The sequence below is a fragment of the Cottoperca gobio genome, chromosome 1, assembly GCF_900634415.1.
Source record: "Cottoperca gobio chromosome 1, fCotGob3.1, whole genome shotgun sequence".
NCBI classification, from domain to species: Eukaryota; Metazoa; Chordata; class Actinopteri; order Perciformes; family Bovichtidae; genus Cottoperca; species Cottoperca gobio.
Genome location: NC_041355.1, coordinates 25,834,212 through 25,853,025, shown reverse-complemented (window position 1 = coordinate 25,853,025; position 18,814 = coordinate 25,834,212). Strand labels below are relative to the sequence as shown.

The 18,814-nt window shown below is 40.5% G+C and overlaps 1 protein-coding gene across 1 annotated transcript in view; it reads right to left on the bottom strand.

Annotated features, from left to right (window-relative positions):
* The window catches only part of tenm3 (teneurin transmembrane protein 3), a 188,424-nt gene that overhangs the window by 40,875 nt on the left and 128,735 nt on the right, over nucleotides 1-18,814 (bottom strand). The window contains 9 exon segments of the mRNA XM_029442447.1: nucleotides 3,500-3,643; nucleotides 5,212-5,347; nucleotides 5,517-5,648; nucleotides 9,542-9,670; nucleotides 9,960-10,092; nucleotides 11,498-11,617; nucleotides 14,341-14,429; nucleotides 14,574-14,704; nucleotides 16,534-16,680. Of these exon segments, the coding sequence (XP_029298307.1) occupies nucleotides 3,500-3,643; nucleotides 5,212-5,347; nucleotides 5,517-5,648; nucleotides 9,542-9,670; nucleotides 9,960-10,092; nucleotides 11,498-11,617; nucleotides 14,341-14,429; nucleotides 14,574-14,704; nucleotides 16,534-16,680 (1,161 nt within the window).

Here is an 18,814-nt window from a genome sequence, read left to right as displayed (position 1 = left end):
ATTTCTTTTATATGTTCGATAATCATTCATAACTCAACTACAAACACTTGTGTCGTGACAAAAACACAAACATGTGAAGTTGTTCAAAGCTCAGTAATTTTGATTTGATGTCCTGGGAAAAAAAGAAAGACTTTGCCGTGTTCTCTGGAGCAAAGCACTAAAGCACCCTGACTGTGGCTGAGCTGCTTAGTGTCTGAATAATAGAGTGCAGCGCTTTAGCGAGCAGCTTACACACTTACACTCCCCCAGTCTCTCTCTCTGCACACACACTGGAAAACATCCTCACAATGCATGCACAAGGAAGCAGACCCTCTGCCCCTGAAACCGCTCCACACACACACTCTCTCTTTCATCCAGTCTTATCTGAGGTGTTCAGCAGTGCTCACTGCTCAGTGCTCACAGATCACACAACACCAGGTGTGTGTGTGTGTGTGTGTGTGTGTGTGTGTGTGTGTGTGTGTGTGTGTGTGTATGTGTAAAGGTGTGGCCAAGCCTCTGCACACAAATGCAGTGTGTGTCTCTTTTCCTCCCTCATTCTCTTTCCTTTATTCGTATATTTTCAAGCATACAATCTGATGTTGTAAGCCAATTCATTTGTTTATGTTGTTCAATAATCAGCAATCCCTTTGATTTAATTAGCTGTATGAATATGAACAATATCAAAGGGTACCTTTAAAAACAAAACCTAATGTGCTTCCTCATTAAAACAGTAACTGGCTATAAAGAGGTGCTGCTGTTTGTAAAAGACACAGACACTTCTCACTCTTCCACTGTAGGGCTACGTAACATCCTCCAGGGGAAGATGATTGATACAAATAACTATACATTTCATTTAACAAGACATTTGCAGACATGATGGCTTAGCAACATTCATAATCACTGTAAGGAAGACAGACAGGAGTTAGTATTTACATGTGTGCTGCCTATGTACCATACTTAATTAATATCTTCCAGAAGATGGGTCTTTGGTTACAACACGTTATGTATAAATACAAAAAAAGAGAACAAAGCTGCCTCACTGCCATTTTTTATCTAAAGATAAATATGAAGATAAAGCTTACATTTGAGTATGAGACGTTCAGTAAATAAGAAAGTAGCTGTCAAAACATGAAAACACAGAAGAAGAAACTGCCAGATGTCAACAGTCACTGTACTCCATGATATTTCCAAATCTAACACATCGTCCCATCCACATCATTAGTGGAGCTACAAGACAAACTACAAAGAAAACACAGCAGGAGTGTTTGATAGTCTCTCTCTCTCTCTCTCACACACACACACACACACACACACACACACACACACACAAGATTATTCTGTGTCTACATGGTGGGTTTTAGTCTCAAAAGGACAAACACACATTGTGTTGCAGCACTGTCCCTTCAAGACACAAAATCACACCCACAGAGACCAGTACGCATATAGACAGAAAATCACAAATCACACCTGCATTTTAAACGCACATACAATAACACACACACACCCACACACACACACTGAATCGTGTGACAAGGTGTTGAAAGCCCAAGAGGACTGCAGGGAGAGAGGGATGAATAGCGATGTGATGGATGGGGTGACAGATAGAGGACAGCAAGGAAGGGAGAAAGAGAAGGGGGGGGGGGGATTTATAAAGTCAAAGTGCCTTTAAAGTAGCAAAATGCATTTTCTAAATATGTAACTATTCTTATAGGAACCAGTTGTTGAAAGGTGGCAGTCTGAATCGCTCTTCAGTATATTCTGTAAACAGCACAATGCATCCTTTACAAAGCAGCTGGTTATGACTCGGCATTAAACATATGTATTCAAACACAGACAGGTCTGGATTGACTCTGTGCTGTCTGCTTCACATGCATGTGGAAATGCAAACCAGGGACTAATGTCAAAGGTTAGCTGTCACATTCTGTAGACCTTTGCCTCTCACAAGCGCAGAAGAAATGAATATCAGGGTATTGAATGAGGATTTGTGTATTCCATATATGTTAACTCTGCTTTTTACATATCCAATCACACATTGTGTGTATTGTACAACAGTAGTTTCTTAAAGTGGAATGGAATTGAACGCACGGGGAGGGGAACACAGTATCAGAAGGAAAATGTTGAGCGGTAAGAAGAAACAAACAGGTGATGCTCATCTATGAAAACATATTGAATGCTTGGGGTGGTTCCAAAGAGGCACCATTTTTCTACATAAAGTTATGGTTCTGTTTTTTGACAAAATTGACACCAGACCTTTTTTTGACCTATAAATTTACTGTAACAAAAATAACTATTTTTGTTGAAGTTTCAGTTTTTAATTCCGGTTTATTTTGAATTCAATTCAATTTTATTAATTTGAATCTAATTCTGGAAATGACCAATTTCTTCCCCAGGTTCACTGTCGCATTGAAACATGAGTGAGCCTCCACGTTGTGCTCAGTTTCAATCAAATCCGTCTGGTTAATTGTTAGGTTTTTTTTGGCAACTTATAAATGCATATTTTCATAAATTGTGAAAACTATTTCTTTTACTGTGATTTTGTATGTTTTGTACTTAATCTTCTTATTTAAATTTATGAGTTCATTTTAAATGCAAATTTTGAATTTTGTGGATATCACTTTAAAATATATTTCTTTGCTTATTCTTGTTAACAATAATTAACAATATCATTATTAAGATTAGTGTCAGCAATCCAGAACACCTGTTTTCCCACACACATGTAATCTGATGTACCTTCAAGTTGGAATGTATAATATTCAGTCAACATATCTGAACCCTCAGGTTTCACTGTATTTTCTAAATATAATACTTCACATAATAATAATAAAGAAATACATATAATAATACAGGAAGATAAGATGACAATACACAAAAACAGGGGAGGAAACAAGCAGGAGAGACCACGGAGGTCTGTAAAGAGCCAAATTGTTCATTTGTGTGTGTCCGTGCGTGAGTGTGTGTGTGTGAGAGAAAGGGAGAGGATGAAAGGCTGAAAAAAATACCACTGGGCAGCTGGAACAAATCCAGAACGAGGAACTCACCCACAGGCACACACACACACACACACACACACACACATACACGCACGCACACACACACACACACACACACGCACACACGCACACACACGCACACACACACACACACACACACACACACACACACACACACACACACACACACACACACTTCGATATATAATTAACCAGTTAATGTTGTGCACATTACAAATAAAATTAAACTGTGAACCTCAGCTCTCACATATACACTTCAAATCAAAATATTAGTTTTAGGTAAATAAGGAAATGTTTTATGCAGTATTATGATTCATCTTGCAGACACTTTAGTGCATAAGCCAACCATAACGTCTCACTTTACATGTTGACAAGCCTCCACGAGTTGCCCATTGATCCTTTTAACTGACAGAGGGACAAATGAGGCTTTACATCGATTGAGCTCACACAAGGGACCCGGCACCTCCTTCCACAATTCATTAGCACAAGCTCTATTTCATGGAACCTACCGTTTTGCACGTCCAGGATGTGATGTTTGTCCAGTGTCCATCCTCCCATGTTGGAAGCATCCAGCTCGTAGCCTTGCAAAATGGCCGTTCTTTTCTCCCACAGGATGAGGTCCAGGCAGGACTCGTATTCAAACCCCACGGACACTATTAGACACACACAGGCACGGACAGTTATTCAACTCTTTCCTTTGACTGTGCTCGTGTTCAAACAAAACCAAATGGGAAATTTGGAAAAACAGCAAACAGGTTTGAAAACACAAAGACCACAGTTAACCTCACAATTCATACGTGTTTAGCAAATGCTAACCTGCAGGATACATTTGGGAGTGGAAAGTGAAAAACAGTGCTTGCCCCTCCATCATTACAGAGCGGACTGTGGTTGTACTGGGAAGCTTCCAGGTATAAATGTGTAACTGTGTGAGAGCGGTCCTGAAAAAGATACCATTGCTTTCAATTGAATAAATAAAGGTAAAGTCAATGGAGTCAATGGAAAGACGCAGGTGAGCACCAACAGACAGACATACGTAGTCGCCCTCTGATGAACTCAACCTCGGTATTTGTGTCACAGCTCTGACTTTAACAATTGCCAGACAGGCACTCCAAAGATTATTGTGGTTAGGGTACCTTATTATAACTTACGAGCACCAATTTCAGAAGTGTTACCAAACATAGCAGTAAATCGTCTTTATGCTCAACCCATTAAGCCAGGGCTACCATAAGTAATAACTCACTGAGAAGTACCTCTGCTGGACTTGTTCCTCATAAAGGTGTCAGAGGGGTTAGCATACCCATTTTGTCCAAGCCAATTCCCTGTCAAAGCCTTTCTGCACAACCTATTGGAACTTAGCTGTAGCGGTCCTCTGCACAGTTACTGTGCACAGTATGTTGTCAAACTTATTTAGTTTTGATTGTTGTATACAGTACATTTTCTCTCCATCTGTCATACACTTGTACTTCTTTTTCTTTCCTCCACCCCTGGGTTACAGAAAGGTACCAGTCCCAATGATCAGGTTAACATAAATGTCTAAAGAACTGTAAGCCGTGTGATACACTTGCCAACAACAGCCTTCAACAGCTCTGTTGCTCACTGATCAGCTGCATCTTGATCAGTCACTCTCTATGAAAGGAGAGTGTTACTCGTTTACTGCCTTCAGTCCTATTATTCTAGGAGGTCCAGGGATTCAAAGCAGTGACATTCTACTCACAACACCACTTAACCTCCAGGGTTCTGGCCCCATTCTGTCATATAAAAAACAGCACGAAGCGAGTTAATTGTAGAATCATTAGGGAAACCACATTTTTTTATTGCTTTTCCATTCTGTCGTGTAAAAGGAAAGCTGGTATACTCGTCGACAGAGCTCTGTTCATACGAATGTGCTTCAGATCACACTTTACAGCAATTTAGCTTGGCTCCCCATCACCTTTAGGGATGATTTTAAAATGTTACTCTCGACATAGAAGGCAGTACATGGTCAGGCCGCTCTGCACTTATATAAGTTGTTATTCCCCCCTGATGAATACATGAAGCCTCAGGTTCTCAGAGCACGGTCCTTTGGCTGCTCCAAGGCAAGGTTTAAACAATTAAGTTGATGGTGCTTTTGTTGTTGTTGCTCGTCAACCTTTTACACAGTCTCAGAGAGGGCAAAGCAGTGCACACTTTTAAAAGGTTTCTTTTCTTTTCTGTTTAGCTTTGCTTTCAGCAGCAAACTCACCAACTGCCTCAGAGAGTCCAAAGACGCGTTGGCCGTAGGCATCTGTCTTGTCCCAGATAAAGGTGTAGGATAGATTTGGTTGAGCAGGGAACCATTTCTGGAAAAGGCGACCCACAACCGCCACCATCAGGTGAACCTGGAGAAACAGCAGCACACACAAAGGTCACGTTATGGTAATTCAGGTTAGGGCTCCACTGATATGGGCACTGGTGCTGACAATGCTCAGCATTCTGTAATGATATGCTGCATCATATCATCATGGCTTTGAGGAAATATTATATATTATTATATATTACATATCTTACCTTCATCAAGTTGAAAGGTATTGATGACTGTGTCATGGTGACTTTGAGGATGGGTTTATATCCCGCAGCTCTGGAGCTCAGGTAGATGAGGTTCAGATCACTGCCTGGTATTGAGGTTTCTTCTTGTAAAACCTTCAGATGGATAAAAAACACAGAAAACACATCAGCAGCTGACACTATTTTACTGTCTCGAATGGAGTCTGAAGCTTTGTATTTATAAGGAATGGACCGCTCTTTTTTTTATTTTTTACATTGAACCAAACAGTGCCGGCATAAAGCGGCACCAGTGTGTTAGATAGCATGGTGGCATTGTGGAACCAAAAGAGGCGTGTTGTGTTACACATGAGCATCACAACTATGTGTGTGTGCGTGTAGTCCCCTTTTACACAGACGTCAATTCGGCTCTGTGACTACCTGCAAGCAACAATGCCCCCCCCATTCCGTGTCCGTACCTATTATACAGAACAGCGAGGTGGAAGAACGGCACAACAGAGACTCCTTCCATTTGACTGTCCAAATCAGTACAGTGTGGTGTATGTGGCAGAGCTGGGTGATATGGTAATACATTATAAATAAAAAATGTAAGCGCTGATGAATTGGCTTTACAAAATTATCTGTCGAATCCAAACCACAAAGAGCCCCCAATATCCACCTTTTTAATTACTTCTGAGAAAACAAACACTTGCTTTATTTTAAAAGTGCATAAAAGCATACAGGGCCAAATACAGGTTACTAATAAGTCCACAATGTTGTAGCCTTACTTTGTATTTCCAACACAAATAATGATGAATACACTATGATCAGTCAGTATATCGTCCACTGAATTGGCATCACATACATAGTGACAGTCATGAAGTCATATTCATATCATTGCATCATTATTGATGTGCAAGACAAGGCTGCTTTGTATTATGACAAAGTCAACAATGGAGAGAGTAAATGATAACACTTGCTAATTTGTTTGGCAAGTGTTATCTGTGCACTCGTCACTGTTGTGTGAGAACATGGAACTCAGCTGGTAATGGAGTCTGGCTGCACTTGAAACATTCTTTCAAGTAATGCCTCCAAACATGAGAGGGTGTATACGCGTCTGGCAAAACATGCACATCACCTGAGTTATATCTTTGATGGACATAATGTACATGTACATATTTCATTGGGTGCAGTTGCAGGTGAAGGACACATAGAATGACTGCTCTTACTCAGATCACACACACACACACACAGACACACACACATGCACACTGACAACTCCCTGACGTTTGCTAACCATGCTGAGACATCGTCTTTTAGTTTCAAATTTGCTATTTTAATTATTGTTCACTGTCGGATAATATTAGCTCTTCTCTGCTCTGTCTCATTAACAGGCATATGCATAAGTGTGTTTAACTATGCAGATTATCTAAGCAGGTATGAATGTGTGTGTGTGTGTGTTTCTGAATATGTCCTTGTGTTGAACCTGAACAAGGTGAGCCAGACTTAATCACCGCTCTATCATTAGGAAGACGCAAAAAGCAGATGACACGCAACATGACGCAACTTCAGCAGAGATGTGGGATCACTGAGTGTCAACAGAGTCGCTGGAGGAGAGTGAGGGGAGCAGCATGGCAGCAAACTGGCAAAGTCACTGAGAGAACAAGCAAGGCATTTCATCTTCAAACTTGTTGTAGTGTGAAGGACTGTCTGGGGAAACTTTAGTTTCTTTTCATAGTTTTAGTCATCATTTCTATCAGTTATGACAACAATGTAAGCACCAAATAATCACAGAGACATGATGAGATGGCTTCTATGAAGTGTAACAAGAAACACTAGCAGTAAGACAGGCTGTAAAGAAGACACTTTAACAGTTCAGATGATCAACATCACTTTAAAGTATGTCGATGTAAACCAAAAAGGGAGTCCACACAAAATATCCATATCGATATTGTTCCTCCACAGGGAAACAATGTTCATGCACACCTACAGCAAGCACAGTAGGTCAAAGTTGAGCAGTAAGTCAGTCTGTGAACTGTGAAGGCTGTTTACCCAGACACTTTGATTAACAACGTTACTGTTTGCCTTCATTTTTTCTTCCAAATGGGTTAAACTAAGCTGGGGGTTTGTTTACAACCTTGCTGATCACCGATGCTCGAGTTTATTGCCCCACTAGACTTCTTTTTAGTGATGTAGCTGTGCTCCCAGATCTCAGCAATTCACCTCTTGAGTTCAAACTGAGTCTAAAACCGCTGTGCCAAGGAAGTTATGATATAAGTATGATATAAATGAACACAAAATGTTGCAGTTAAACACTTTGTTCGAGAGAAAAGTTAGATCATTTATAAATCTTAATTCTGTACAAAAGTGCCAGGAGTTGAGTGGATAAGGAAGACCTTCGATAAATAGGTGGATTCACAGAAAAAGCAGATTGTTAAGAGATATTAAATAATACAAACATTGAAAATTAAAACAAAGCTCCTGAGGGAATGATCCATTTAGAGTGTTCCTGTGTTATATTTTTCAACTGCAATATTGCCTTTTCATTAGCCGGGCATTTAGTGTTCATTACGGGTCCATTATATCCCTTTAAGACTGCCCTTTTCACTGCCCTCCTCACTAATGGACTCAGCTCCACCAAAAGCTAAGTACTGGCTTTCCATTCGTTTGCTTTTGATCTGCACTAAGACACTAAGACACTCACACTCACACACACACACACACACACACGTCACAAATGCTTTCCTTCGACCACACACTTTTTCCCTTTATCACAGAAAGTCAGGCACATACACACACGCTTGCCAAATAAAAATAATAATGGAGCGCTGGTTCAGGGTTGTAAAAATATAAAAACGCATATGGAGTTCTGTCATCTGCTTCATTTCCTCTGTCGACTGCTTAAAGCAATGTGACAATAAAGAACCACACAAATGTGCTTTTAGGCTTATAGGAAATTAGAGGAAGGGCACAGGCTGGGGCTCTCTGTGTGTGTGTGTGTGTGTGTGTGTGTGTGTGTGTGTGTGTGTGTGTGTGTGTGTGTGAGTGAGTGAGTGAGTGTGTCTGTGTGTGTGTGTGTGTGTGTGTGTGTGTGTGTGTGTGTGTGTGAGTGAGTGTGTCTGTGTGTGTGTGTGTGTGTTTGTGTGTGTGTGTCTGTGTGTTTGTGTGTGTATGTGTGTGTGTGTGTGTGTGAGTGAGTGTGTCTGTGTGTGTGTGTTTGTGTGTGTGTGTGTGTGTGTGTGTGAGTGAGTGAGTGAGTGTGTCTGTGTGTGTGTGTGTGTGTGTGAGTGAGTGTCTGTGTGTGTGTGTGTGTGTGTGTGTGAGTGAGTGAGTGTGTGTGTGTGTGTGTGTGTGTGTGTGTGTGTGTGTGTGTGTGTGTGTGTGTGAGTGAGTGTGTCTGTGTGTGTGTGTGTGTGTGTGTGTGTGTGTGTGTGTGAGTAAGTGTGTGTGTGTGTATAAGGATTTAGCAGTTTCTCTGTCAGTTAGCGTAAACTAGCCTTAATACATTTTATTACATGAAAATGACATAGTCGGCTTATTCTTATCAGATTTAATTCTTTACCTAAACATTCCGGGGATAAATATGTGTTTATATGTTAGATATAAAAAGAAATATGCAAAGGAAGACTATAAAGATGATCAACAATACTTTGCTGCATTGTGTATATGTATTGCTAGTAATCTTTAATCTTCTTAAAACAAATGTCCTTATTTATGTTCCTGATTTATCCGATTAATGCATTTGTCTATATAATGTCAGAACTTGGTGATCACAGCTTCCCAAAGTTGACATTTTCAACTGTTCGAACCCAAAGACATTCAGTGTACAATGATATCAAACATCATATCAAAAAAGTTGCCAATTAATTTTCAACTAATCATTTCTGCTCAAAATATAATTAGAAGTGCTTTTATTGATCTATTTTACACTTTGAAGGTCGGTGGCTCATAATTAGCTACTCATTTGCATTTTCTTTTCACTTTTGAAAGTGTAAAAGTATAAACATTGGTCTTGGGTATTGGTTAAATACCTCATCTGTGGCATTTCTTACCTGTGTTTCAGGTATGATGGGGCCATCCTCAGATGAACATCTGAAAAACGTAGAGAGAGGAGAAGCAACAATGACAGGACCGGGTCTGATGAAACCGCTCAGGTCACAGCTGGGGATGTCATTCTCCTCCTGAAACGCGTTAACGCCGGTTAGTGTTGTCATTAACTGAGACATCCATTCATTCACTGTGAAACAATGAGGTCCCTTACTCAGTCAGCCAGTGAGTCAGTGTCAGTCAGACAGTGTGTAAGTCATGACAAGAATTTGACCACAGCTAGAAATCAGTAACTAAAAGTCAAGATGAGACACTTTAAAATGCTGTTTATAGTAACTGGAACATACAAAAGTGTTGTTTCTGTAAGGCAGTCATTAGTTCATGAACCCATGATGACAGACTGACAGCAGTTACACCACTCACCTTCTTCATGACCAGCGTGTCCATCACATAGAAGACGTTCCACGGCACCCACACAGTTCTGTACTGAGTGAGGAATGGAGCACGCTCAAAACTCAATGTTAGGGACGCCCCACCATTGGCCAGGAGATCAAACCTGAAGCACAACAATAACAGAGAAAGGAACAAAGCACAGTGTGTGAAACCAGTGATAGAAACCAGTCAGCTGAAGAATGGTATCATTCCCTCTGAGTGTGGACTGCGTGTGCAAATCATTTCATATCTATATGCCACTCGCCAAGAAGCAATCTTATTGATAACCTTGTTGAATGTTTTTGGCCCTTACCGTTAACCTTGTTTATATTTTTGGCATTATTATTATTTTTGACTATGTGGATTTTGGACATCTGTTTATAGATATTTTTATACTTGTACCTTTATTGATATATTATGTTTGTACTGTTCTATATTTGCTGCACAACAATTTCCCTTGGGATAAATAACAGTCTATCTAATCTTATCTGTATGTTGTTGAGTGTGTGTGTGAGCATGTCTTTGCACATCTTTTGTTCTCTGTGTGTTTCCGTGTATGTATGTGTGTGTGTGCGTGTGTGTGTGTGTACTGGAGTGTGTGTTCTGCAATGATTGATCTATCCTATTGAATCCAATGCATTTCCAAAGCAAGACTCTCCACACCTGCACACATTCACACAACTGAGATTGAAGATAGACCCTGAAGTGGATTGTGGGGGGGGGGGGGGGGGGGTCAGAGTAGAGTACACAGTAGATGTGATTCAAATACTTTCTTTGTTTTGCTCAACTTGCTTTTCATCAAGTGTTTTATGTAATTTGTTAAGGGCTATGTTAGTATATATATACTTCTGAAGTCACCTCCTGCACTTCAAGTGGATATACATCTACTCCAATTCTAGACTTCAATCTCTAGAACATGAAGTATTAATGTTTTCTGGAGCTTTGAGTCATGATTCATTTATTTGCAATACCTTTGAGCCTGTATGTCCACAGGTCATAAATGGGTAGTGTTGCGGGGATATAAGAATCATGTCTTATAAGAACTGTCTTATTTTCTCTGTTTTCTAGGCAGACTTATGGTTATGTTTCCTTCCACAATGGACACTGGGAAGAGTGAGTGCCAGTAGTATGAACATTTACGTTTGTGACTAAGAGAAATGGGTACCATTTGTGAAACAAACTGCCTCTAATGTTCATGTTGTCATTACACTTAGCAAGGTTCAGAATCCCTTATTCAGCCTGTGGAACCGGAGCAGCTGACCTGATGAGCACAGTGCGTCAAGAAATATAGTGGCACACTTTAGCTTTGTCTCATATGTCATGTTGCAGTAAATGTATGATATATTTTGTCTATACATAATTTTGCTTACAGTTAAATATATATATATATATATATATATATATATATATATATATATATATATATATAATACAAAATAAAGGAAGGGTCAGGTGAAACAATGTTGGATAACTATGCAAGGTAAATATAAAACAGAAGGTTGCACACATGGTAATAAAGAAATACACACATTCCATCCTTGCGTGTTACAGTGTATCCATGTTCAACATAGTGGACAAACGTCACGTTGACTCCGATCAGAGGTGTTCCATCAGCTGTCAACACCTGGCCTCGAATTATGGACACCAAGCTGGAGAGAGAGAGGGAGGGAGGGAGGGAGGGAGAGAGGCCTTCTTTATTAAAGCTGCACTATGCATCATTTACAATAGAAGTTACCTTATATTTATTTAGAAAGTTGAGCCATCATGGACAGAAAATACCTGTGGTGTCTTTGACCATTTAGATAAAACCAGTGCTAGAGAACTGTCTTGGGCCCGACATACAATATTACACGCTGCCTTTACCATCGTCACTGTTCCTCTGTGAGGGGAATTGCAGAGTGCAGTGATGCATCTCTTGAAACAACAACTGTGGTGGTAAATGCTGAGCTGTGGGAGCGGGAGCGCTGTAATGGGACACTGGTGTTCCTCCAGCGCTCATAGCGTGCCTGCACATCCTCATCACACTCAACTGCATAGATTGATACCACAGCCCTGCTTTCAGGAGTCACATTCAACCAAACTTGATGATGACATTGTCCATGATAGCTTTCCTATTTTGATTCACACTTCTGAACCTTTGAAACCTTTTCAGCTAGATTCCATTGGTCAAGCTGCACATTTCTGTTTCGGAGTTCTGTAATTTTGTTTTTATTCACACTCAATTGCTTGGGTTTTATTTCCATGTAATGGACGTGCAAGATGCTTTGATAATGGTAACTCAAAAGATCTGTACAACACATGTCATGGTTCATTACCTTTCTCCTTCCATTAACTGCCTCCAATAGATAATCTAATGGTTCAAGCGTGTTGACATCGGTCCTGAACGTTGGAGCAGAATAGCTTTAAATCGGACCAGTTGTAATTGTTTCAGTGGGAGAGACAATTCATGAGGGAGGAAAACCCTCAGAGAAAGTGTTTGGATCGAACTCTGAAACACCAGAAAAACCAAAGAAGAATAGAGACTAATGAAATGAGCCTTTAGAGTAAAATATTCCCAAAACAAAATGAAATGATTTCTGTGTGTAGAGATCTACTATAACAATAAAGATTAAAACATAATACAAACATCACATATACTGATTAGCTCTGGCCAGGAAGTGACTCCCCTTTTAGATATAAACTTCCCAAACTGGATCACATATAACTTTTAAAACTGAGCAGAATCTGCCTTCTTTATCAGTCCAACCATACGAGCACTACCAACACTAGCTGACTGAGTCACTGAGTCACTGAGTCACTGAATCACTGAGTCACTGAGTCACTGAGTCATGACCTTTCATTTTGTGCTCCTGCAAAGCCAGCAACGTCTGTTGATGGCAAGTCCATTATTCTTCTACCTTTTTGGTTCCAAATGAACTTGCAGGCTAAGCTCTCCAGATCAGTGCAACTGACTTTATGCAATCCTGGTGTGCAGCTCAACCTTGTGACTTGTTTTGCATTGAAACTGCGCTTGTCTTTTTATATCTAATCACAAAGACGTTAGAGAGGGCAACAAACGGAACAGCCACACCATCAGACAGGTTAAAGGTCTTTCCTCTATGTAACAGAGTAAGCTTTGACCTGCACACACACACACACACACACACACACACACACACACACACACACACACACACACACACACACACACACACACACACACACACACACACATATGTCTTGTGTGTTTGTGTGCAGACACTGTTGGTCATATATAGACAGGTTTCCCAAACAATCAAAGTGTGCAGCAGGGGGGTGAGAAACTCATAGTCGCCATGTCAAGATAGCTTATACGTATAAAAATAAAGCAACTTTTTTGGAAATTGGTTACAGTTACAGTCTAGAAATGTGTAAGTGTATTATATCCCTAGACCTAATACGTGATAGCTAATTATAAACTTTGTTTTGCAATGTGTGCTGTTTATGGCACAAAAAGAAAGTTTGCTTTCATACTGATTATGTAGCTCAGAACCCTCTCTATATATGTACTCCTGCAAAGATGGGCTTCTGCATGGACACATACACTATTTTCCACTGTGTATGTTGGTCTCCCTATACAAGTATGATATACACACACACACACACACACACACACACACACACACACACACACACACACACACACTGTTTTGAGGTCTAATAAAACATTTTTATTATAAGGTTGCAGGCCCATTCCATTATGGAAATACAGGACATTTTTATTACAGGGTTGTGGCCTTCTGCTCTTATGAAACATTCAAGCAAGCATAAAAAATGCAACAAGAAAAAATGGCTGAACAGAATTGCCATCATGTTTCTTCCCTGTCAGTAGCTCTTCCTTTCACTCTCTATATTTTCAGACTGCGACCCTCTTTCTCTCTTAACATATTTAATGAGCGTTATGTCTGAGGCAAATGTGGGCAGAAACAGCTTTTGGCAACTTGTAACAGCTCGTATTATACTAAATATAAGTAGGGTGAGCTATGACCTGCAGGCAGAAGAATTATCAGTCAAACAATCACCGCTAAAGAAAAAGAAGATACAAATTATTCATGATCCCACTATGATGAAAAGTATATCTTCTTTTTGTAGTATCATTGGTGACCATCTATGGGGTAACATATTTAACCCAGTTATCAAAACCAAACTATTTGCAAGTGAAAGCAAAAGAGAACACTTTTAAACATGTCCAGTCTTCCACTGCAGCTGTGACCAGTGCTTTTCTCTCCATCAAACATACTTTGTAATGCAGGATTAAACTGTGGATCTGTTAACATCATGTTGCCCTCCTGATGTTACTGTATGCCTAGAATTCAGCAAGAAGAAGAAAAAGCACACACAAAGACAAGATTACCTCTTATTGAAGGGACTGTCTCCAGTGATGACATGAGTGGATTCAGCACCAACTAAGAAGTGAATGCGCTGGTAGAAAGACCTGGCAGCCTGAGGAAAATAAAACAAAATAAATAGAAAGACAGATTCTGCTTCCTGTAACTGCACTCTGCTATCTTTTGCAACACTGGATTTGTACAAGGAAAAGACAGTTTCATTCTTATTTTGACTTTATTTGTCATTGGAGCTCCTTACTTGCTGAGGAGCCAATGAGGACGGAGACTGGCCGAGGACCTCCCCTGGGTCAGGTGACCCTTTGCAGTATAACTGGTTGTGACAGGAGGCCTGCAGGCAGCAGTCTGGATCCATACAGTCAGCCAAGCCATCTGAAACACACACATACAGTTATTTCATTCACAAACCTGAAGGAAGGATTGGGACCTGTGATGAAAGGAAGGATGTGGAACGAATGATGGAAAAGTTACAGGTGGACGAAGGATGAAAACAGGATAAGGATGGACGGATGCAGGGATGAGGAAGCACAATAGGGATTAAGAAGCAATGAAGGATGGTTAAGGGATTAAGAATGATTAAGAATGCAAGCATATGGCGAGGACAGAGGGATCAAGCAGTAATAAGGATGATGAAGGGATGAAACAGAGAAGGAGGTTGATGGATGGAGAGGATGGCCACATGCAGCATCTAGGACAAGTGAGATAATCTGTTGTCTAAATAAGAGTCAAACATGGATGGATCTCTGAGGTAGAAATTAATAAATAAAGGCAGGGATTAGAGAATGTAATGAAAAGAAAAAGAATGATGAGGGGAAAAGGAAGGGATGGATGAAAGAAGAAAAAAGAAGTGATGTAGTAGAACTGGTATGTGAAGATGTGAAGCAATATGTGTTTATTAGGCACTGCCAACCAAAATAAAGTCAGTCAAGGAGGAAAGGAAGAAGGAATGATGAGAAGCAGGGATGGAATGATGGAAAAAGAGAGATTAGGAAGGGAGGGATAAGTGAAGGGCAGGGAGCAGGAGAGGAGCAGAGACACAGATGGACAGATGGACAGATGGAAGGATAGAAGGAGGTATATAAGGTAATAAAATATGGGCTGCCATTTCTCTCTGTTTATAAAAGCGAGTTGTACATCTGGTGAACAGGCACAAGGGACTGCCATTAGACACACACACACACACACACACACACACACACACACACACACACACACACACACACACACACACACACACACACACACACACACACACACACACACACACACAGTAAGCCTATCCTTTCTGTCACTCTTCTGTCATGTTTTCTTTTTTTCTTTTCCTCTCCAATCACCACACCACTGTCATCATGAGGTTTGGGGTTTGACACAGAGATGCTTCAGAGCTTTCTCTTTCTCTCCAGCATTTAAAAGATGTTAGCAGTGCCTCTTGAACACTACAGCTCATTTACTACACATGAAAGTGCCAATCCCTATTCCATATCCACTGCACTGCCACATCAAGGTTGATACTACATGTTCTGCCTTCCTTTGGCAGCTGAGGAGCTGCAGTTTGTACGTACAGTCAGTTAACACACACTGCAGGTACGCTCCACATTATCTCTGCAAGGGGCAGCAGATAAGCCAGTTCATTATTTAAATGCATGCTTTTCACTCCCTTTAGATGGTCATCAGTAGAGCCACATCAATACTGGATTGTTGGAGGCAACAAAAAAGAAGATATTTGAGAGTTTAAAAAAATCCGATAATGATATACAGAATACATAACATTTTTGGGAAGGATCCATTGAATCTGGGTCTGTATTTGAAAAATAAAACTTCAAATAGATGTCCAAGTCATGTACCTTTGGCTGATCAGCTGATACCTGGGTATACATTGGGTGCGTAGGTACTCTCTTGCTTGCTATAACATCTAACAGGCTCAACCATGCTTAAGCCAATGTCAATATTTACTTTATTGTCTTACATTGACTCAAGTAAAAATGGGGGTTGGGTTGACGCTGCAAGTGGATTTGTATGTTTTGTCAGTTCACTGCAGGGGGGCACATACACTATTACAATAGTATAGGCTTTTATACTGAAGACCATAACAACCTAACACTGCATGTGTAAAATAACTTAATGAATCACACGTGGATGCAAAAGGCTGATTCATTTACATTATGTAAAACATTTAACCATGAGTATGTACACAAATATACCTCCTTCATTGTCCTTGCCATCGGTACAGAGTGTTTCCATGGCTACGTGACACCCGGCCCCTCTCCATCCTGATTGGCAGATGCAGTGCCAGCCGCTGGCCTCCAGGGTGCATCGTCCGTTGTTGTTGCAGAGACCCGGACAACCCTCTAGACACGGGGGACAAACACGCAGTTAGAAACGTTAGAGCAGTGGGAGAGAGTGGGATGAGGTCACGCCAGGCCATCATGGTGTGAACTAGGCTTCAACCAATATACATTTTTGAAGGCAGGTGATGATAGTTTTTAGCTGGAGCTATGAAAGATGAGCGTGATCAATATGTTTCACATTTTATGGCAAAAATGCAACATTCAGAGTTTCCCTGTCTGAAACAGCACTGAGACCATCATAGAACAATACAGAAATGAGCCTGAGTGGACTGGCAGCCTCTTAATGCACAAGGCGTTTTATACACTGCTGATTGAAATCTTCCTACACTGAACGTATCTCTCAGTTCACGCATCTGACAAAATAAAAACAAAGGTGTGGTTTAGAAATTAAATCTAGGCACTCACAGCCTAAACACAAAGGCTGAGCAGACAAACACTCCCACGGACACGTTCGCTGTGCTGGCTATCTAACACCTAACATCTGTGGAGTTGGTAAAGTGGCCGTTTGTGGTGAATAAACACAAGCTGTTCAGCAGACAATTTGCTCAAATTCTGCAAATTTGAACACATCTTGAGTTGAGAGGAATCTGGATGTAAATGGTTAACATTCAGGCTTTAAAACAGCCAGTCTTAATTAGCCTAACTCTTCAGAACTGTGCATCAGCTTCATTATCTTGTCTAACCAATACCTGCAACTGTCGAGGTTCATTGTGAATCTGCAGACTGGGAATGTCGACTGTTCATGAATCACAGAAGTCTGTGTCAACCAAACAGCACAACTTGTGTTGTCAATGGTGTGTGATTGGGTGTTAAGATTAGAGTGATTTGTGAAATAAATGGTCTTATCTCAGCTGTTAATGAAAAATCTGAATACCTTCCAGATAACCCCTCAGTATACATTATTATACGAGTTTTACTGGCCCAGTATAAAGGTCTGACTGCTGTTTCAGAAGCTTTTCTCACCTCACAAGACTCAAGGAAATACTAAATACTTGTTTTTGGCACAAGAGTTTTTTTTAATTCAAACATATTGCACACAATGCTAGCTTCAGTCCAAATATACCTTCAGAAAGACAACAAAAACCCATATTGGTTCAATCCTGACGTGTATAAAGGTTGTGTGATAAAACAAGTGTAACAAATGGACTGACAGACTGAGAGACAGATCGATAGACAAATAAGACAGATCAATACAATAACCCACGTGAGAGACAGACTGACAGACAGACACACAGTCAGCCTTCGGTGAAATGCACTGACGTTGTAGTTTCACATGAACCACTAAGATTGCCTACAGCCAAAATGAATACTGTGTGCTGCATGGCTTCAATTGGAAATTAAATCAAAATAATATTTTTTCACATCTGTAAATAAAGAAAGATATTATTGTTGCATAATATGGTGATGAAAACAGGGTATACAAACAAACAAAACAAAAAATCATAGTAGAAAGCAGAACCTTGTGAGAAAAAAGTGTCTGTCCAAGGGAAGTCGAACCAAATCTGAGGGAAATTTAACACCCAGCACGATGTCAAAGACCGCAGCTTCGCTTTTTTTGCTTTATAAATAATAATATGGATTCCTTTGGTCTTGTTCATTTAGTCCATGAAAAAACCCCAAATCACACGTTAAATCCATGTGAAAACACAACAGGTAGACAGATACACAGCGCACAAAGTATAGGGAGGACAGGGTGGTTTGGACTGCCTGCCTCCGAAGCCTATACTTTATGCCTCTGTTTGACCTCCTCGATCACAGAAAAGACAGTGAGGCTGGCAATCAGATTAAAAAACAGTGAGTATCAGAACCAAGCAAAGCCCAGCTGGAGAGACAGAACAAAAGATGGAGGTGAAGATGGAGGGTGAGGAGGGGAAAAGGAGAGAAAAACCCAGCGAGACAGGAAAGTGAAGATAGACAGAGGGAAGACAGACGGACAGCAGCTGGCTAAATTCACACAGACATATATATCAGGCTCGTGGATGCAAGACAACACGGGAGTCACACACCTTGTGTTTGTGTCTGCTCGTGTGTGTGTGCGTGCAAGCATTTTTCAATATCTGTGAGTATGTGCTTGATCTGTATCGTCTGTGTTTTGTGTGTGTAAATCAGAGACAGGGACAATAATGATGTGACA